This window comes from Tripterygium wilfordii, chromosome 17 (assembly GCF_013401445.1).
Source record: "Tripterygium wilfordii isolate XIE 37 chromosome 17, ASM1340144v1, whole genome shotgun sequence".
Taxonomy (NCBI): Eukaryota; Viridiplantae; Streptophyta; class Magnoliopsida; order Celastrales; family Celastraceae; genus Tripterygium; species Tripterygium wilfordii.
Window position 1 is genome coordinate 464162 of NC_052248.1, and position 20858 is coordinate 485019.

At 37.7% G+C, this 20858-nt stretch overlaps 3 protein-coding genes across 5 annotated transcripts; 2 read left to right on the plus strand and 1 right to left on the minus strand.

The window, feature by feature from the left end:
• Window positions 1-1592: 1592 nt before the first annotated feature.
• On the minus strand, window positions 1593-6915 carry LOC119981661 (plant cysteine oxidase 5-like). Of its 3 annotated transcripts, XM_038824745.1 has the most exons (7): window positions 6762-6898; window positions 6627-6660; window positions 5959-6258; window positions 4199-4338; window positions 3838-3985; window positions 2186-2389; window positions 1593-2069 (listed from the first exon to the last, which is right to left on the minus strand). In XM_038824745.1, exons 3-7 carry the CDS (start codon window positions 6059-6061, stop codon window positions 1951-1953), a joined length of 714 nt encoding a protein of 237 aa, XP_038680673.1. In that variant the 5' UTR covers window positions 6062-6258; window positions 6627-6660; window positions 6762-6898; the 3' UTR covers window positions 1593-1950. The 3 variants fall into 3 exon arrangements, with proteins under 3 accessions (XP_038680673.1, XP_038680671.1, XP_038680672.1); XM_038824743.1 differs by lacking the exon at window positions 6627-6660 and having other exon boundaries at window positions 6762-6915; XM_038824744.1 differs by lacking the exons at window positions 6627-6660; window positions 6762-6898 and adding an exon at window positions 6604-6626.
• A 1705-nt stretch (window positions 6916-8620) lies between these two features.
• On the plus strand, window positions 8621-11653 carry LOC119982766 (multiprotein-bridging factor 1b-like). The gene is made up of 4 exons (XM_038826309.1): window positions 8621-8860; window positions 9946-10029; window positions 11096-11178; window positions 11290-11653. The coding sequence occupies exons 1-4, from the start codon at window positions 8725-8727 to the stop codon at window positions 11407-11409; spliced, it is 423 nt and encodes a 140-aa protein (XP_038682237.1). The 5' UTR covers window positions 8621-8724; the 3' UTR covers window positions 11410-11653.
• Window positions 11654-12486: 833 nt separating this feature from the next.
• LOC119982765 (50S ribosomal protein L1) lies at window positions 12487-18635 on the plus strand. Its single transcript, XM_038826308.1, has 10 exons — window positions 12487-13242; window positions 14695-14772; window positions 15379-15420; window positions 15598-15700; window positions 16369-16433; window positions 16525-16569; window positions 16658-16765; window positions 16876-16963; window positions 17381-17427; window positions 18223-18635. The coding sequence occupies exons 1-10, from the start codon at window positions 12595-12597 to the stop codon at window positions 18295-18297; spliced, it is 1299 nt and encodes a 432-aa protein (XP_038682236.1). The 5' UTR covers window positions 12487-12594; the 3' UTR covers window positions 18298-18635.
• The last annotated feature ends 2223 nt before the right edge of the window (window positions 18636-20858 follow it).

Below are 20858 nucleotides of genomic sequence, written 5' to 3' on the forward strand. Positions count from 1 at the left end.
GAAATAAAATAATAATGGCAAATAATGGCACGATTGTTGGTGGCTTCCAATACTAGACATTCAAAAGGTCTCATGTAGGGTTCGGCATCGGGCCGAGCCGGACTGGAAAGACTTTTTCAGGCCCAGGCCCAAGCTCGGTATTGATCATCGGGCTTCGGACTGGGTTATCGGGAAAATGCAGCCCAAGCCCATAAAGCTCAGGCCTTCGAGCCGGGCTCGGGCCTTAAACTATTTTTAAAAAAAAATTTTAGATATACTCTTTCATTTTTTTTAATTGTTTTAATTTTTTTTTTAGATATACTCTTTCATTTTTTTTTTAATTTTTTTTAATGCAGATGCCATGAACTATATATATATATCTGTAGATATATATGTGTGTGTGTGATATGTATACACACGCAAAACATATATATACACACACAGAACATATATATACATGAAGAACATATATATATACACACACAAACACACACATATATTATATATATACATATACATGTAGAACATTGATTGGGCCTCGGGTCAGGCTTCGGGCTCCGGCCGACCCGAGGTGTCGGGCTTTGGGCCAGCCTCGGCCCAAGAAATGACCAGGGCCTGGCTCGGGTTGAGCCTAGTCCCGCGGGCCAAATGGTGACCCTTTGTCTCATGATGGCCAACTTTGGGGGACTGTTAATGCTTGGCATGGTTGTTGTTTCGCTCTTAATTATTTCTATGGTCATATTTGCTTGTGGTGACAATAACGCAAGAGATCATCTGATGGAGGTGATGGTGGCGGGGGTGACGAGGGAGGTGACGGTGGGGGTGGTGGTTGTGGAGGAAGAGGAGGTGGTGATGGAGGTGGGGACTGATGAAATCCTTAGCTATAAACTTTGGAGTAAATAAAACTGGTGTATATGTGTGGTGCTTCCCTATTTGTGTGTGAATCTTTTGTTTTCTTGGCACACGAGGAGACGCAGAGGGAGAGGGAGGGAGGAGGGAGGTGTATTATTGTCAAGTAGCAGCAATGGAAGTACCACCCGTGAACCATCTTCCTTCATCCCCATGTGCCTTCTTGTCGCATCTTAATTTAGTTGTCCACCGTTTAACATGGGAACATATGACCCACTGGTGTAACTGTAGAAATATGTGACCCAATGGTCAATTTCTAAAAACAATCTCCGGCTCTCCACACATATCATGTGAGATATCTGCGTACATCCTATCTGTCTCCGACCTCCCCTAGTGTCTTGATTAGCAAAATAACCTATTTTGCTGTCAATCATTGTAGTAATAAGAAAACTATTATCTTTCTTGCTTTCACTGATTAGCAAAGCAGTTGTTTCAAAGTGATTGCAGCTTAAAACTCCATACCAGGTAATTAATAGAACAGAGTGGGATAAAATATCAGACACGTTCACAGTTAGTCTTTGGGCAGGGTCCCAGCTTCTTATGATAGCGAAGGTATTTCGCCAATAATAGCAATTCAGGTTGAAAAGAAAAGACAAAGATTGCCTGTGAACCATAGATAAGAAAAGCATTGTACCATTTAAAAACCATAGATCAACCTAACACCATACCTCGCAACAGATTAGTTATAAAACCAAGCACAAAGATGGGTCTAAGCCAGTATTTATTTCCATTCAATTATAGATCAGTTGCTCTCTCACTATTTAACAGTGAGGTCAGTAAATCAAAGGACCGTAAAATAATACGTACAGGCATTCTAAACTACCAGCAGCTCTCTCACTATTAACAGTGAGGCCACTAAATCAGACTGCACAATAACATGTACAAGCAGCCACATGCCTAACTTTCATATATGCAAAACCATCAATTATTGCCAAAGTTCATCAAAAACTCAAATCCATATCAAGATTATTGGCAAATTCTGGTCCATATTCCTTTTAAATATATTTTTCTAATGAAGACCCAATCTCATTTCGAATGAACGATACACCACTTCTACATCTCTCATTTTCTAATAACAGGACCCTTGTATAGCCCTCTGCGTATCACAAAATCATCAGGGGGTTGAAACTCTTCTAGCCAAGTAACACCAGAAATTGTCTCACCATTCACTTCAAGTTCACCTTCATTTAGACAATGAGATAAAAGGGGAACAAAATTAGTGCTAGAATCATCATTTAATTTAAAAGCAATTTAACGCTAATCACAGTAAAGAAGAAATGCAAATAAACTCTACTACCAGGTAGATCCCTTCGTGGGGACCTTCCAAAATAAGTGCAGTGTCGTCCAAGCTCTGAAGAGTAAGGTGGAGACAGGATATCAAAAATAGCACACGGTGTTATGGCTCTGAAACAATGGATGTTGCCTCCCCTGTTTGGATAAAGAATTGTTGTCCCAGATGGAGCCGTCATATCAGTGTCTTTTACAAGCTTTGCAGGTCTTGCTGCAAACCACCGATCAAAACACTTAAGAGACTAATTAGAGATAACCACACTAACAATTGGCTATAAAATAGTCCGCGTTGAAGACAGAGAACAACTCCAGATGGAAATGAAACCTGGCTAAGAATGTTGGAAATAATGAATAATGAATGAAGAATGTGGCACACAAGTGCGGAAATCTTTTTCACCCAAACTTTCAACAAATTTATCAGACAATTAACACCTCCTCACACCCAAAAAAAAATCCTTGCCATGCTCCACCGCCCACAAGGCTGGGAGGTCCCATTATGTTGCAATCTGGCATTGAAGCAGGAGCTGCACAAACCATTACGCATGTAGCAGGAAATTTTTTTAAAAAATCCTAAATAAAGAGAATCTCAATTAAGAAATCATCTCTACCTAACGCTGTTATTATGCACTATGTTCCAGAAAATGCATAACTTTCTATGTTTGGCATTCTAACACATGCCATCCATCTGGCAAAACATCCTCATTTCACACACATTCCATAGGCCCACCATAAATGAATTAAGCAATTTGTGTAACACTACAAAAGACATTCTCTCTCCCACACACACACAAACACGTATAAGCTTATCATTTCCTAGCTTCTACCTATCCGATGCAGTTTTGTTTATTTTAGGTCTTACTATTTTTTATTCCGTCAATATTACTTTTGTGATGTTATATTTAGGCATTTAGCTTATGCCGCAGGGGATGCACAGATCTTTCTTATGCTCACATACTAGCCATATGATCACTTACTCACTTGATAATTTGCGGTCACATCCTAGCTCATGGCCACTCAGGTGAATTGAGGTAGCCAACACTAAGCAAGGGAATTATGGTTAATTCCTATCCTTCCACATAAACCTAGATGCTGACTTTTGGGAGAGGATGGAAAAGATGATAGACAACTTAATTCCTAATTTCCCCCAGTTGTAAATCTCTCTTATAGTTTGGTCTCTCCTTTGCTGTTAATTATAGGCCTTCAGCTCCTGCTGCATTACTACTAATTGTTTTCATGGCCATAGCTACACCACTTTATTGTTGCTACTTCTCTCACCTCTTCTCTCATTGACCATTTCCCATATTTCTGTGTTGCTTGGTGACATTACAAGTGGTTGGATTCAGTGTTAGCGGTGGTTGTTTACTTAATATTTGAGAATTGTTACTTAGAATAACTAGGATTGCATTATTCCTGCCTTAATTATCAAGAATGAGTCAATATCTAATACCACAAAATTTATGCTATCTCCCTCGTCTTCACTTACCTAGGACTCTCAGCTCCCTACCAGATAGTGTCCGGTTCATACACCTTTACATAGTGAATATTAAGAATACTAAGGCCCATCTAGAACAAAACAATGCAAACCCTCAACCCAAAAACTTCCAAGGTCATCTGCATCAATAATCGAGTTGAAAAAACATATAAAACAGAAAGACAAACCTTCCAATGGGTCGTCAGGAGCAGGTAAATCAATCCAGTCGTATGACTTCACATGCAATGATCCATAGATAAGCTTGCTCAAAACAGTCATTCCAGGATGGTTATGAAGCGGTATGATAGATGAGGGTGGCATGCAGAAAATCCCCATCTGTGGAGAAAAATAAAAAAATTAGTAGCACTATTAATTGAACCGCAACCAAAACTTCTGTGGTAAGTTTTTACAGTTCTAATTATTCAATGGAAATTTTACCAAAGAAATATTGATATTGTAAATGCCATTGAATTTTGAAACCACAGTTAAACTTCAAGCCTAGAAAACCAAAAAGGTTGTGATCAACAAAAAGATAAAGCATGCACATACAGAGAAGCTGTCACACTCATGCAAATGCAGGTATTTAATCGGTGGCAATGTCTGATGGCTTCCATTACGTTCACGAACAGCCCAATCACGAACTATTTGTGCCTCCTGTTCAAGACCTACATCAGAGGGCTTCATTTTCTCTGCAATAAAAGTCATATGCGAGCTACAATAAGGAGGCAGCGATGACACAACGAGAGCTTAAATTCATGCAAGCACCAGGAAAAAGGGGTTGGGGTTTGGACAACAAAAAAAAGAGTTGAAGTCAAGAACCCTAATTAGCAAGTATAATATAGAATTTCACAATTATTCAAGTTAAAGCTAATAATTCGAACTTCAAACATGAATGCATTGCAAAGTTCTTAAAATTGGTTATCCCATGTCAAATGAAATAGTAACATCATTGGGAATCTCACCCCAATTCCTCCCAACACGAAAAAACAAACCAAGGGCCGATTTTGTATTGTGGGAGTTGATGTGAAGTACTTAACACTAAAAAGCTTCGGCAATGAGAGCTTTTCATGAAGCTTTTAGTCGTATTTTTTGTGGAGATTTTCTAACTAAAAGTTCTTTTTCCCTTGTTTGTTGCAAAATACGTTAGTCAACTTTTATTTTCTAATTTAGCATTTTTCTTTTAAAAATAGTTTAGCACAAATTTTAATTAATGAGATTTTCAACTACCATGACAAAGAAAGGCACTAAATAGCTAGCTTTTAGGCTCTTAATTATATATGAACTCATCCAAATATCTATATAACTTAAGTGGCTTGGGATATAAATATTTATGTAAGGATTTATGCCGGTAAGGCATAAATTTTAAAGTTCAGATCAGATCATGACAGCTTTTAGAAATTAGAATTTCTAAATAGTGATGAAGGGGACACTGAATAAGTCTTCAACATAATAGCCTGACCATACTTATTGAAGCTACAAGATAATACATAGTAGCAAATTGTAAATATAAAGGCAACAAAAGCAAAAGATAAGTGGGGAGAAGATAGAAACATGATATTATAATATGGTACTGGAAAAAAGGACAAACGAGATTTGAAAGCCTGGAAAGAACTTCTAATACAACACCTGAATAGTTGTAGGCTTGTAGCTTTTGGAACGTATCTATTGAATACTCAGTCCAACATTGTAAATCAAGTAACTATCAGAACACTCCTGTTCTTGTTGCATATACAAGTAAATATCTCAATGAGGGCCAGAAACTAGAAATGAATGTCAAGTCTGCCTTTCTGATAAAGTAAACTTGGACATTCTCTGATAACTCTTCCATGATAAAGTGAAGTGAATAAGAATCGAAGAAAGTAGAGTAAAGTAAAGGGACATTAACGAGTAACTGACGCAGGCAGATGGATTTCAAAATGATTCATCAGACAACTATAAGCAGTAATAGCAACGTTGTTAACAAAGTGAATAGGGTAGCATGGTGGAAAGGAAATGGAACTATAGAACCAGAGCTAAAGTTCAAATGTTTGGGGTTTGAATCTCATGTGGTGCATCAGATTTGAAATGATGGTAGTGGTTTATGTGTGAGTACTAGTGCCTGAGTTTGAACCTACAGGGTTGGGTCCAATGTGGTCCAACCTAGGAGAGTTTCAACATTCTCAAAAAATCATATTGGCTATTCTTATGAAATAATTGCTACATCTTGAATATCCAAAAAGGTAACAGAATGCACAATCAATGATCGGGCACAAGGAATTTACGTAAGCTCAAAACAACATAAGAATTGATAAGCAAGGATCGTTGCTAACCTAACTTAACATGAACTTTTTCGAGGGCCTCTTCTGATATGGGTCCTTCTGGCGAAAAAGACGCTCTGCAGGTGTTGTAAAGTCTTTGAATATAATATGGCATGGTGTAATTCTGGGTACCAACTAAATGGAACAGATTGGTATCAGTAAGCTGTCAACGCCTCCAGGACAAATCAACTGAGTCCACGATAAAAGATACAAATCCAAAATGACTGGCACTTATCCATAGAATTCAGCTGTGGTTAATGAATCTGCATGGCAGTTATCTCATCCCTCTCAGTTACTCTTATTTTCCAGTGCCTATTGGACAGAAACGAGGAAATATTAACCACCAAATCAGATGGAATTTTGAGAAGTTTATCATATCATTCAATTGCAATACCGTAAGGCACCTAAATTCACATGCTCCATCTGTGCTATAATTTTTACATACTAGTTACTACGTCACTGAAACTAGTCTACAATCATCCAAACTGTCCTCCAATTCCATCAATTTTTCTGCTAAACAAATAAACGAAAGCATAGAGCAGTAGAGCACTATTTTGCAAAATTAAAACCACGCAGCTAATCAAAAAAAAATCCGCACACGCGTATTAACAAAATCTTAATCGAAAAAAATAACTGACAAGGAAAAATTAAACGAACCGTTGACGGAATTTGAAGAATACCTATAACCTTTTGACAGCCAATTTCGATCAAGGTCTGGAATCCCTTGATGAGATCAAGGGAATCAGAAAGTGTATTTTTCTCAGTGTGTCTGCGTGTGTGTGTGAGAGAGAAAGCTGAAAGGTTATGGAATGTACCTGGACCTGCGGTTCGCACACAGAGAGAGGTAGAGATCGCTAATATTGCGATGGAGCAGAACTATGGAGCTAGAACAAGCAAAGAAAGGACCGAGCGAGCTACCAAGCCACGCGAGGCAGAAGAAGACGGTATTGGTGGGGTGGGGGACCCGTCATTTCCATCTACGTATTTATATGCTTAGAAATTATAAAATATTTTAATCTTTATTTATTCGGCTAGAAAAGATAACTAATATAGAGAATAATGTAGCGGCGGCGGATCCATAATTCAAACTCACTAGACACAATTAAGTAGTAAGCGTTTCAAAGTTCAAACAATGTTTTAAAAATCGGATTTCGAATCGTGCCAGTAGGCCACCGATAATCCGGTTTGATTATTCGACCGGTTTGATTTAATTAAGTAAATTTTTTGATAATTCATAATAAATTATAAAAACCTATAAATTATTAGTAAAAAAATATATTATAAATTAAAATCCATCCAAATACAATAATAAACACAATAATAATACTCTCAATCTCAGTTAAACACAATATTATCAAATTCAATCTCAAATTAACAAACATTCTTATAAGAAAGTCCAACATAATTATATAAATTATAAAAGTCCAAATCCAACATAACCATTTAAATCTCAATTAGGTTCAACTTTTACTCTTGTGTTTTTTTTAAAACTTATTTATTTCATATTTTGTTATTTTTTATCAAAAAATTCTCAATTTTCAATTTTTCAAACCGAACAACTGATATTTATACCGAAAACCATCCAATTGAATCAAAATTTCATCGATATTTTATTAAATAATAACGGTGACCCCTCCGATTTTCTATTGAACCGGTATTTTAAAACATTAGTTTCGAGAGTAGAACCTTATAGAGCTGTAGTAAGATTGAGGGGAGGTTCAGTGTCAAAAAACATCGGATCCCTCTAGTGAATCACTCCTAGCCCTAAGATTAATCTAATGATCAAAATTAACTCTTTTTTTTTTTTAAAATTCAGAACAGATTACAATTGGAAAAAATCTAAGTGAACCTCCTCTCTCCTATTTCCATCCCCTTCTCTCCCTCTCCATCTATCACTTCAACCTTCTTCATCAAATCAAATTCTTACTAGACCTCTCCATCTCTTATTACTTTCCTACTCTCTCCTTTCTCCTCCTCTCACTCTTTCTCTTACAAAATCTCTTCTTCCTCACCCGTTCTCTCAGCTGCGGAGGAAACCAACAACACCCTAACCCTTGGAGGACCACTACTCCAAGAGCACTCAAAACCAACAATCCCTAATAAAATCTCACCAAACACCTCTAGCATCACCGATTGCTTCAATGAGAATTGAAGTCAATCTCAAAGAGATTCACCACTAAGCTATCGCTCAAGTGATCAATATAATATGTCATCATTGCATTGTGAGCTCTATGTTCATTCAGGTTGGTTTTGTATTAATATGATAGACGTTTTAGGCCTAATATACACGTAATGTTACATATTGGGTAAAATTATAGGGTATGGTTTTAATAATAAAATTATAGAAAGACACTCTGTCATTGAAAACTATGAGATGGTTAATACTACAAATCCACAAGTGAATCATTCGTTGAACGACAATCATATTATATATAAGGAATCATCCATTTAATAAGGTATGAGTCCGAATTCTACCATTCACCAAAGCTCTGTACTACCAATGCGGAGTAGTAATATTAAAGATAATACAGCATACAACCCTTTCTTTTCGAATTTTTTTGATTAACAATTTTTTAACGGGGTAAAAAATCCCGGAAGCAACCCCCACCAATTTCGACCCGAAAAAGGATCCGATATGAGAAAAAAGAAGTCTATAAAATAAACCAATAAACCAGCGTGAGCAGGACGCATCAACGTTGTCTCCTACACGAGTTATCCAAAGGATCACAAACCCTAGAAAACGATCAAGACCAAAAGAGCACACTCGGGAAGCAGAGAATGGCTGGACCGATCTCGCAGGACTGGGAACCGGTGGTGCTCCGCAAGAAGGCCCCAAACGCCGCTGCCAAGAAGGACGAGAAAGCTGTGAACGCCGCTCGCCGCTCCGGAGCTGAAATCGAGACCGTCAAGAAGGGTTAGTTTTATTTATTCGAAAATCTTTTGGAGTAATCATCTTTGATCGATTTATGAGGTTTTGCCGTTTTCGAGTGTGTAATTATTAATTTTTAGGAATTGACGTTTGTGAGATGGAGCCATTTGAATGCTAGAAAAGGAATCGGTCCTACGGATTTTTGTTTGATAGTATTTTTTTTTTTGATGTAATTGCGCTTTTGAAGTTGTTGATCTGTTCGGTAGTGTAGCGATTGGTGCTTTTGCCTTCATTTACCAGTAGAGCAATGATTTAATGTACGAGTTCAAGAAATGAAAGATCTCTCATTCTAGTGTACTGACTTTCGGTTCAATTGAGGGAACTGTGAATATTGAGTGATAACTTTTAGGGGGAATTTGAATGGAAGTTGTAACAGGGTCTCCCGGTTCAAGAAGTTGTATGGTTAACTCTCTCATCAGTACATAGTCGCATTGGAGCACATGTCAATACGTCCCAGCATTGACATCGTTAAAATAATTCCGTAGTATATCCATTGAGTTCTGGTAAATTAATAATGCTTGCACGGCATGTCAGGATTGTTCATTTGTCCTTAATTATTATTGTGATTGGAATTGACAGACTAGGAGTCAGAATTGCTTTGTTCGAGCATAGGCTATTGGACTTCATTACTGTTAATTACTCTTCAATATTAGGATTCGTTTAGGTAGTTATAGTCAATAACTTCTCATCCCATTTAGTGTTGTCCAATTTGGCCTAGACATTCTCAGGCATTCTGTTCGGAAATTTTTGATCATGCTGAATATTCTTTTCTGGGGGTAACAGAAGCCCTGTTTCTTGGGATCTCTTAAAAGTCCAAAAGACATGAGATTGGACTCATGGTTTTCTTCTTTTGATAAAAGATCCCAATTAAGATTTTATTTATCGTTTCTGACTAAATCTACTAAATCTTCTGTTGCTGAAAAAAGCTTTAATACTTATCTTTTGGTGTAGGTAATTTACCAAATTATTTCAATGCATTAAACCATATGTGTTTGAAAGTTTCTTCTTATTGTGATTAATGCACATAATCCTGGACGGTTGAATCTGATGATTATTGGTGTTGGTTCTAGCCACTGCTGGGAGAAACAAAGCAGCATCTAGCAGCACTACTTTGAACACGAGAAAGCTGGACGATGAAACAGAGAATCTTGCTCGTACGTGCATATGATCTTTTACATTTTTCAATATAATGTTATTTAATATTTTAATTTGTGCTCTCCAGTTTATATTTCAATTCCGTCAGCTCAGCATTTTTTAGACCAAATTTCTTCACCTTTTGTTTATGAATTCTTCTTTGGACAAGTGGTCTGTATAAAATTATTACTTATGTGAAGTGCTTTATAGAATCTTTCTCCCTCTCTCTCTCTCTCTTCCTGAACCATCCCTGCTCTGCTTCTCAAAAAAAAAAAAAACACTCCTTGCTCTGTGTGCTTGTTTTTATTACTTTGTTTATTAATGAATTCACTTGATTATACGTTCGCTAATTAGTTTAGTTTTCAAAAAGAGGAATGTTGATGCCTCAGTGAAGTGGCGAATCTGATTCAATTGTTGAGAAAAAGTATGCTTTTTAGCTATGCAAGGGTATATTTAAGTCATTGTAAGCATATGGATAGGGCAAAATGTCTAAACATTCAGTTTGATATTTTGTAACTGCTACCTTTTTGCTCTGCCCATCCCCCTTTGAGTGGTTTCTTTTCCTCAAAATACTTTGTTCACTGCGTACACCATTGTGCAAATAGCCTTTAATAACATGCTTGACAGATTTTTTTTAAAAGCATAAAGAAATGAAAGAAGAGTATATGCAAGAAAGTCGGTTGCGAACATGTCAAGTGAGTCAACTACTATGTGTAAATAATGCCGTGAGTCCAATCTGTGAGCTGCATATCAAATGCTTGCAGTCATGTTGTGTTTGTGATTCTGCCGCCATACTTTTTGGTGACAACTACCTGATTTGCCATTCGGCAAGTTGGTCTATAGTTCATGGTCTGGTGTTGATTGTTGAAGGGTTAAGTAAATATCCATTTGTCTCAATGAGTGAGATTATATTTCCATTCCTCTGTCAGGTTTAGTCCTGATTACTTGTTGTTATTGTCTTATTTCTCTTTTCTACCTTGGAGATTACACTGTGTGGATTGTCTTGGGCAGTCCCTCCTCCCTTGTAATATGCGTATGCCAAAGCGATTCTGAGTCTATTGCTTTGCATTTGTGTTTTGAGTGCAGATGATCGTGTGCCCACTGAGCTGAAGAAAAGCATTATGCAAGCTCGACTGGATAAGAAGCTAACACAGGCTCAACTTGCTCAGGTTAAATGTCTTTCGCTGGCTCCATCTCTGGTTCAATCCTTGATGTTTTGTTTTTCCATATACTCGTTCATGGGGCAGCGGTCGTAAATATTTAAGATTTTCTTTTGGCAGATAATCAATGAGAAGCCTCAAGTCATCCAGGAATATGAATCGGGAAAAGCTATTCCAAATCAACAGATAATTGGCAAGCTGGAGAGGGCTCTTGGAGTGAAATTGCGTGGGAAAAAATAGAAGAATCCTTGTATATAGATTATGAGTTACCTGATCGTGGATTGGATCTTTCTTGTAGACCTTGATGAATTGCAATATAATAATGTGTCGTAGTAAAGTTGCGTTGTTGTAAGAAAAGTTCCTGGAGTCGCCACTCTAGAGTCCCTCCTTTTGTTTCTTGTTTGAGAAACGAGAATCTGTGTTTTTGACATTGCATGTGAAATTATGATTCTCTGTCTTTGCCTGCTCCCAGACAGGTGCATAAGCTAGCGTCGCACACTTCGCATTTTTATTTCATTCTACACCTTTCTATCGAGATTTCAAGCCAAGAGTTCAATTGCATGCTGTGGTTGGTGATCGCTGATCCACGAGAATTTGCAGGAAGAAAACGGGTACTTCAGAGATGACCAATCGAGAAACCTCTTTTTTTTTTTTTTTTTGTATGGCAAACAAGAAACATCAACAACAAACCACATCTTCTCAGATCAAAGCAATGATTTGGGCCCACTGTACAACCAATATTGTAATTTTGGAAGTCGATGATTGAGAATGCTACCTGAAGATAATTGAGAACCTCCTCTCAAAATTCAGTGGCAGGTAGATCCTCATCTTCTGGACCCAAAAACCACTCTCCATCTTCACCTCTCATCGTTCTTTTGTTCTTCACCACCCACCATAACCATGAACCAGGCACTCTGACTGTAGTCTGTACTCGTCCTTCAAAAACTCACATGATTTGTTGACCAAAGCATGACTCTTCTTCCTCTCAACTCAAACTCCTCTCCTCCATTCTACCCTGTCACTTGACTAGTCTCATCAGAGGTTACAGCGATGTAGCCGATCCAATTAGATTCACGGTCCCATTGGTCACGTGATACAGAGTGAAGAGGAACCTCCGAGCCCGAGGGGTATCTTTTGGGCCATCTTGAGGGTCTCTTTTTCTTTTATTCCTGTGAATAATGATCCCATTATGTTGGCCCATTAAATAAGTAAAACGCCCGACGCAGCCCATTTTTCAAGGATATAGCCCAGTGGGCTGGGGGAAAAAAGCCTCGTGAAATTAGTTTTAGGGAAAATTTAATTGAAATTATTTTCGAAAAAGCAAGCAGGATTCAGTCAGAGAGAGAGCTTCCATCAATTCCCTTCCCGGTCGCGTTAAACCCTCCTAAAAGCCCACATCACAACCAGACGCTCCAGACTCTCACAATGGCAGCTTTGAAGCTTCTTCTATCTCAAGCTCGCCGCCAGTGCCTCGCGAAAAACCAATCGACCCTCCATTCCCCTCCATTTCTATGCCTTCAGAGATCCTTCTCCTCTGATTCAAACTCGGAACCAAGCCCCGAAGCCCCTCCCTATAATGCCCCGAGAAGGCCCTCTGAACCCGTTCCCATCCAGCCGGTCTCCTACGCTGTCAAACCCAAGGAGCCGAATCCGACAGCCGAAATTGAGAATCCCCAGTCTCAAGCGCAACAGTCAGAACATCAACAACAGCAAACGCTGCCTCCTCGAAGGCCACGAGACTTGCCGAGTCAGGAAACTCGGACTGCTTGGACTCGGGAAGACGTTCGTTATGTCAAGGATGTGCCCTCGATAGCGCCCGTCTCTTATCCCTTGCGTGTTGCGCCGCTTCCCGAGGATAAAGCTTCGGATTCGGTTGAAGAGAGTGTGAAGGAAGAGAGCGAGGAGATGCTGAGGGAGAGGAGGAGGGTAGATGCTAGGGAAAGAGGCCGAAGGGCTTTTAGGATTGCGGAGGCGGAGGAGAAGGTGGTGGTGCCGTTCCCTACATTGGTCAAGTCGGAGAAGAAGGAGGGGAGGCAGGTATTTGATCTGATGGACGCTATCCACGAAGTCAAGGTCAGTGTGAATGCTTTTTTTTTTTTTTCAATGCTTGAATGTGCTTGAATGAAATGGTTTAATCGAGGACTTTGCCTGAGGTTTCTTAGGAGACTATTCAGTACCGTTTCCTAGTTACTATGTATAATCGGCTATACATCTCTGGACAAATAGTTCGTAGGAAGTTGGCCTAATAGGAATGTTTTGCATTTCTTTTTATTGTTTTGGAGAATTCGTAATTTCAATTGTGAAGGTGTCTTTGTTTATAAGATCATATTGGTGTTTGGCTGTCCTCTTCTGCGTGTGACTGGATATTGGTCTCCATGAATACTTACATCAATTTTAGTAGGTGGTGATAAAGACTTTTAATTGACATTTCAACAGAATTAGAGAGTGTAAGTTGTGCCGTTTACTAGATGAGGTACCCTTAACAATAGTTTTCAGAGTTATGATGAAGCCATTAATGTATCAATCAGATTAAGGCATAATGGACTCAGCTTGGCAAGAGAACTCTTCGATTCTTTGACCGGATACACAAGTGATAAATTATTATGCCCTTTGCTCAATAAGATTTCATGTTAAGCTGAAATCGATAGGACAATTGAGGCCTTAGCTTCTCATGTTATCCACCTAAAGCTAGTCCAATATCTACTCTGAGACCCTCCCAGACATAGGCAATGTAGAAGCAACGATCTGTCCTTTACTTTTCAAAGTTTTCCTCTCTAGTAAGGACCATTCTGGGAGATAAGCATTGTGTAAAATGCTTTACAATAGGTATTGGCAAGACATCGAGCTCACATGTCTGCTTGTGTATCTGTGCCCCTTCTTCTCTATCTTGGATAATTCTTGGGTTAAGCATCAGAGTAGTTTTGTTATTCTTAAATCATCACCATTTTGTGGATGAGCCGAAGCTATAATCTGGTTGTCTTCATTTTTCTATTTTTTATTTTGCTTTTAATCTTTTATCATACCATGGTTTCATTTTATGTACTCTAAGATCAGATGGAGATTATCTTAACCTGAATTTATTTTAGATACTTTATGAGCTGATGGATATTATTTATGTCTCCGAGCTACTACACATTTTTAAGGTTTTAGAATGAAGTGAACCAGGATTAAGCGCTTAAATTTCAAATATTGTCACTGATTAATTTATTTTTTTTGAATAGGTTGGCTGTCTATTGGTTATGAAATAGTCTTATTCCTGGGGTCATTGCCTTGTCAGCCAAATTGAAATTTTAGCTCTTGTTGAATTTCAATCTCTTCATCTCCCTCTTCTACGTGATCGTTTTTATTTAGTCTTTTACTTTCTAGATATACTTTTTAACTGGTTTAAAGGCTGGGTCAGTGGGCCTTGTTCACAGTGTGTCACTATTCTTTATTATAAGCACCATGTTTTTGGAATAATGCATCTTATGATGTCTCTTTTTAGTTATTGCTAATTTATTTGGTTTATTTCTTGTAACATCTCAGGCTAATGCCAAATCGAACTTTGTCGAGACTGTTGAAGCACATGTAAGATTGGGCATTGATAAAAGCCGATCTGATCTGGTATATTTCGGTTAAGCTTCCACTCAAAAAATATTTCAGTTAACCTTGTTTGTTGTTCATGCTTTGTTCTTTATCTTGCAAGTTGAGGTAGAATCTGATAGGCTTCATGAGCCTGAATTTCAAATTAGTTTTATTTATTCTTTTCTCTATGTGCTATTTGTTTGAGAGGTTTTGTTGATAACAAAGGACCTCTCTGGGTAGGATTATGTGCGCTATGCATGATATGAATTCTATCCAAGGAGATATGCAGAGTTTTATATAGATTCATTGTGCAGTAATGTATGCCATTTTACAATTTCTAATTGCTTAATGCATTTGAACCACTGTCTATTCTTGTTAATTATTGACTGCTTCACATTACATGCAATTGAATCTTCCATATGGAGGGATGTGTATGGGTTACATGATCTTCTCAAAAAGCAAACACAGTTACTAGGCAGAAGGAAAAACATGAAAGTTCTCATCAATTCTTCTCTTTTTTGATCATTGACTCTTTTGCTCCCACATATCATCATTTTTTTGAACAGCATCAGAGGGCATCATTTTTATCCAGTTCTTCAATGAATGAATTGGTTTATAGTTAATGCTCTCTGAACTTTATTGCAGATAGTTCGTGGTACCATGAAACTGCCTCATGGCTCTCAGAAGGTACTTACGGGAATTGATGGTAAATCAGGGGGTTGTGCTTGGTAACTTAGTATGTAATAACTCACTTTTCTAAGGAATTCAAATTCCTGCCCTTACATAGAGTGGTGAGGAATTCGACCACTCGGACTAGTGTTCCTCTTCAGTAATATTACTACTACGATCATTTTTATTGATCAGGTTATCAGGGTGGCAGTCTTTGCTGAAGGGGCAGATGCAGATGAAGCAAGAGCTGCAGGTGCTGATATTGTTGGCAGCGATGAGTTCATTGAAGAAATTGCAAGTATGAACAAATCTTGATACCGCTTTGTTATAGTTGATTGGTCTACAAAAAAATCCATGTTAAATTATATATATACACACAAAAAGTTTAACTGATCCAAGATCTTGTGGTTGTTACAACTTGAGTTTAATGATACTCCATTGTCATCTTAGTATTAATTAGGCTTAGGAGAATGGTCAGAAATATGACATATTTAGTCAGGTGACCTGGATACGGTTTATAGATGAATCGGGAACTTTTCCTGAATGGATGTATCCCTAACACTTTTCCCCTTTTTTTTTACCTTTTATTCTTTTTTCTTTTTTCTAACCTATCCATTTATGGTCAATTTTCCTCTTCTGGTCAGTCCCCCTGTCTTTTTATCACTTCATAAATATATAGGGTGTTAATCTGAGAATGAAGGATTGGGAATAAAAATACTTTGCTAAACCCTCCTGGACAAATATTTATTTTGCTCAAGATGACCTTCCACTAGTTATTATTAGGTTATTTCTCTATCTCCAGAGTTGATATTTGTTAAGGAATGCTAATATGTTTATACTGGTATGCACATGGAAGACAATTTGCTGTGTAGGTTAAACTGAAAGCTGTTTCATTAAACACTCATAACGATTGCTCAAATATCATTTCAGGAGTTAATTATTTCATTTGATATTATATCTGAGCAGATGGTGGAAAAATTGATTTCGATGAATGTTATGCAACTCCACAAATCATGCGCCGTCTTTTTAAGGTTTGGGAATTTGAGAAAGGTTTCGTGAATTTGTGTAAGGTACACTAAATGCTAATGAATTTTTAGAGGAACTTTAATTTTTGCTTTGCAGATATCAAAGACTCTCAATTCTCTTGGTTTGATGCCAAACAACAAAGTAAGTTTACATACTATTTCTAAATTAATTGATTGCCAGTGTATGATTATTCACAATTCTCTCACAGTTGCACACATATCCTGTTTAGCAAGGTACTGTGACAAGGGATGTTGCTACTGCAGTAAAGAGAGCCAAAGAGGGCCACATTCAATTTAAAATGGATAGGACAGCGATTGTGCATGTTGGAGTTGGAAAGGTATCATTTTCTTAATCCACAAAATAAGATTTCATTTTGAAAGGTACTCAATAATCCAAATTGGTTTCTTAGTACTTATCTTTCTTACGTTACTACCTTACCATTTACAGGTGAATCTTTCAGAGGATCATTTGCGCCAGAATATAGGTGCATTTATGAATGCTCTTTTGCAAGCAAAGCCTGCAGGCTTAAAGAAGAGTAAGTAGCTTTCGTGATGTACAAGTTTTTTTTCCAATTTGTAATCGTTAGCTCGAATGAATTAAGATGAAACGTAAAATGACATTAAGGCTCTGTTTTTTTGCTGATATAGTAATTTTCATGAAAGAATATCTTCTGACATCTGGTAGATATGACTAACTAATCCAAGTACAATGGTGATAATGCAGCCATGGTACTGTATAGTGAGTTAGCTTATCGGTAATGGTTGTGTACAGTTAAGAGATTGTTCCCAGTGGTGGTTGGTAGTCTTGGATAACCAGGTAGTACAACTAATGAGTGATAATGCTAATTGATTTGAGTCAATTGATTTGCTTAGTTGAAGAATAAATGGGGAGAAAATAAGGGCAAGGAATTTGGAAATTGAAATAGTAATCGTCTGCTAACTTTTTTTTGCAGCTTCCAAATATGCTGGGTACGTGAACTCCTTTCATATATGTAGCACGGTAAGCTTCCAGTCCTTGTTGCAGTTAAAGCAGTTATTTTGTACATTTTATTTGATTTATGTTTACAACTTTGCATTTCATGTTTGTCACGTGCCTGTGACTTTCAACTGACAATGCTGATGTGGTGCTCCGTGGGACTTTATTTTGCTACTTAGTTTTACTATGAAACTCTCGTTTAGGCCATTTGAAATGATATGAAGGGCTAATATTAATAATATACCAGACAAGATAAAAAAAAAAAAGGGGCAATGCTGAATTTGCTAAGCAACTTCTGCTGCAGCACATCTTTGCATGCTGGTGGCAGCATTATGTCCAGCAAAGCATAGACTAAGATGACTCTCTCTTTAGCAGGGACACAGAATTGACCCACTAGATCCAAGTTGAAATTGGAGGGGATAAAAGCTTCCCAATGATTTAGGATAAAATATTTCCTTGATTAAACAGATGAGTAATACCTTTTTTTTTTTAACTTTTACATCACATCAGGCAAAAATTGCCTCCTCTTGCTGTCCACATTACTAGTATTCTTGTGACCTTTGCCTCAAAGATCAAAACCCAATGTCAATGGCCTGTCATGGCAACACGACAGCGTTTTCGTTCTACTGATTACCTACTGAATCTTGCATTGTTGGTTGGCACTTGGGCAAAAATGTTGGTAATACCCTTACATGTAAATATGTAATTGAATGCTTAATGCATGCATATGTAATTGAATGCTTAATGCATGCATAGGTTTATTATTCTGTACACCATTTTTATACTTACCCCAAGTTTACCTTGTTTGATTCTATGCAGCTGGGTCCTGGATATTCAATTTCAATACAATCATTGTCCAAGGCTGTAGATCACTACACAAAAAAGCTCATATGAAGTGATGTGGCTTTACGACGAGTTGAGAATGCATCAATTCTTCTTTTCTAGTGACGCCCATCCTTTCCTCATCGCGAGGTTTTTGAAATTTAGTCTTTTACCTGCCCTCCACCCCTAAATACCAAGATTTTGGTGTTAGTTATATGCTTTCTAGGATTCACCTCTGTTGTAATTGGCTGGTTTGTCTAAGCATTTTTGTAGTATTCAATATAATAAGTTGGATTTTGCATTGCTTATTTAAAGTTCGTGGTCATGTATGTTGAGTCGGGTAGACTCACTTATTCTTGAAAATATTTGTCTTGTACAATATTTTGAATGATTTGAACTTTTGTTTTAAACTGACTAAATGTGGCTTAGCAGTTAGCCCAACGAGGAAGAGCAAAACCATGACCCGTAAGACACCAAAAAATTATTGGAAGAGTGCACCATTTGGAGGAATTGGTAGGTAGGTCGACCGTAACAGGGTCCTTGTTCTGTGTTACATGGGCCGAGTTGAGCCCATGGGCCCGCAGCCCGAGATTAATAATATGTAAATACATTGCACTATTTTAATTCTTACCAGTTATGAAATTAGCAAGAAGTAGAGATACAGAGATTTGTTTCCGCTATTTATAGGGACCGAATTGCAAAAAATGCGCTGCCACTTCAACTATTCCCCGCGTCGCAAGAGTGCAAGACAAGTCCACGAGAGGGAGGACTCGGAACTCCAGAGCTTAAACCTCTCTTTCGTCGGAATTGCTTCCTCGCTACAACTTTCTAGGGTTAGGATAGTTTCTCCTGAAACTGAAAATGGTGAGCGACGATGATTATAGAAGGAAAGAGCGCACTGCACTGGTGGCCATTGTAGTGCTCGCTTCACTGGCGGTGGTTTCTTTGCTGGTCGCATTTAGTTACTACTGCTACATACGCAACAAGGTCGCCAAGCGCTTAAAGAACAAAAAGAGTGCCTCACTTTCATATTTCATTACTGCAATTATTATGCATTGCGTTTTCAATCCCCTGTTTGGTTTCCGAGACTCTGCAACGAAAGGTCGCGTATACATTCTCGTTTTTTATTTTTGTAATTTTTGCCGTTTTCTGGATCTTGAAAGTGTTTTGTCTTCCCTGGTCTTGATCTTGAAAGTCGGAGTAAAGGTTTATCTCCAAAGTTTCAATTATTTTTTTCGTGAAATTTTTTATTTACTTAGCATTGTTAGAGTTTGCGGTTTCGCTACTAGGCCTCCGCTCCAAGAACTGGAATGGTTTTTTTTTTTTTTTTTTTTTTTTTTCATTCTGCTATTTATTGTTGGTATTGCCTTAAGGTTATAACCTCTGTAGTTATTATGATCTCACTTACACAGTCTAAGAAGTATTTGGTTGCTGGGAAAGTTTGGGTAGGAGGTTATAACAAATCTGATGGAACACTAGTTGACATATTCTTGATGATTGAACTGTGCTTGGAGAGGTTAATCATGGGCACAAAGGTGGATTTGCTATGTGCAAGTTGATAAAGAGAAGGGGCTTCAGGTGTTCACTTTCAAGCCCACACAGCCACTGGTGGGGTTCACTTAGTCAAATATGATTGGAAATGGTGCGTTTGGGTTAGTATACCAAGGAGTGCTCAGTGATCGGAGGAAAGTTGCAATCGAGTTCATGGATCAAGCCGGGAAGCAAGGAGAGGAGGAATTCAAAATGGAGGTCTAATCTCACTATCTGATTTTGGTTTTTATTTTGGGGTATATTTCATTGCATGTAAAATTAAATCATTTGGTGTAGTTCATTGGTCATTTTAGAATTGACTGTGCTAGTATAATGGTTATGTACTCGCCCTTTTTTCTATGAATCTCTATAAGTGCAATTCCCTCAACACCGGAAGTCTCATTTCTTTGTTCTTTTGATTTCAATGATTACTTCAATAAATCACATGAAACATTCCGAGAGTTAAAACTTAAAGAAAAGTCATCTCACTACGAGCTGATTCTTTTTTTCTCTCCCTAGAAAACAGCTAGATTGCAAACCCATACATCTGTTCCCTTCTATATATTGGATGCTTTTGCTAACCGTATTAGCATGATAATGTGTACATACATTGCATGAAACATTATATTTTATTCCTATGCTCAATAACTAGTTCCTCAAATGCATATACTGATGGAAATTTTAAAAAATACTTTTATAGAGAAGTGGCAAGTGATAGTATTTGACCTTGGTGTCGATTCCCCTCCCCTCATAGTCTTGGAAATGTCTTTCATCAAGCAAATGAGAATTGATCCCTCACTTGGTTTCTGTTCCCATCTTGAAAATATTTCTCTTGTTCCATGAAGTGATGCCCAAACTAATAATTATTGATGCCCTCTCTTCAAAAAATATTAAAGATAAGTTTATACTACTTTATACTGTACCGTATAGAGCCAAAAGTTTCTTGAAACAGAAAGCAGCTTGCCACGTAAATAGGAGAGTTCCCACAAAGGAAACGATAAAGGAGCTGCTAATGGATCATGTGTGATAAACTGCAGCACCGTCACTTCTATGAGTTTCTACATGAAAATTTTTGCGGGATAGGTGACTTTTATCTTTGATTG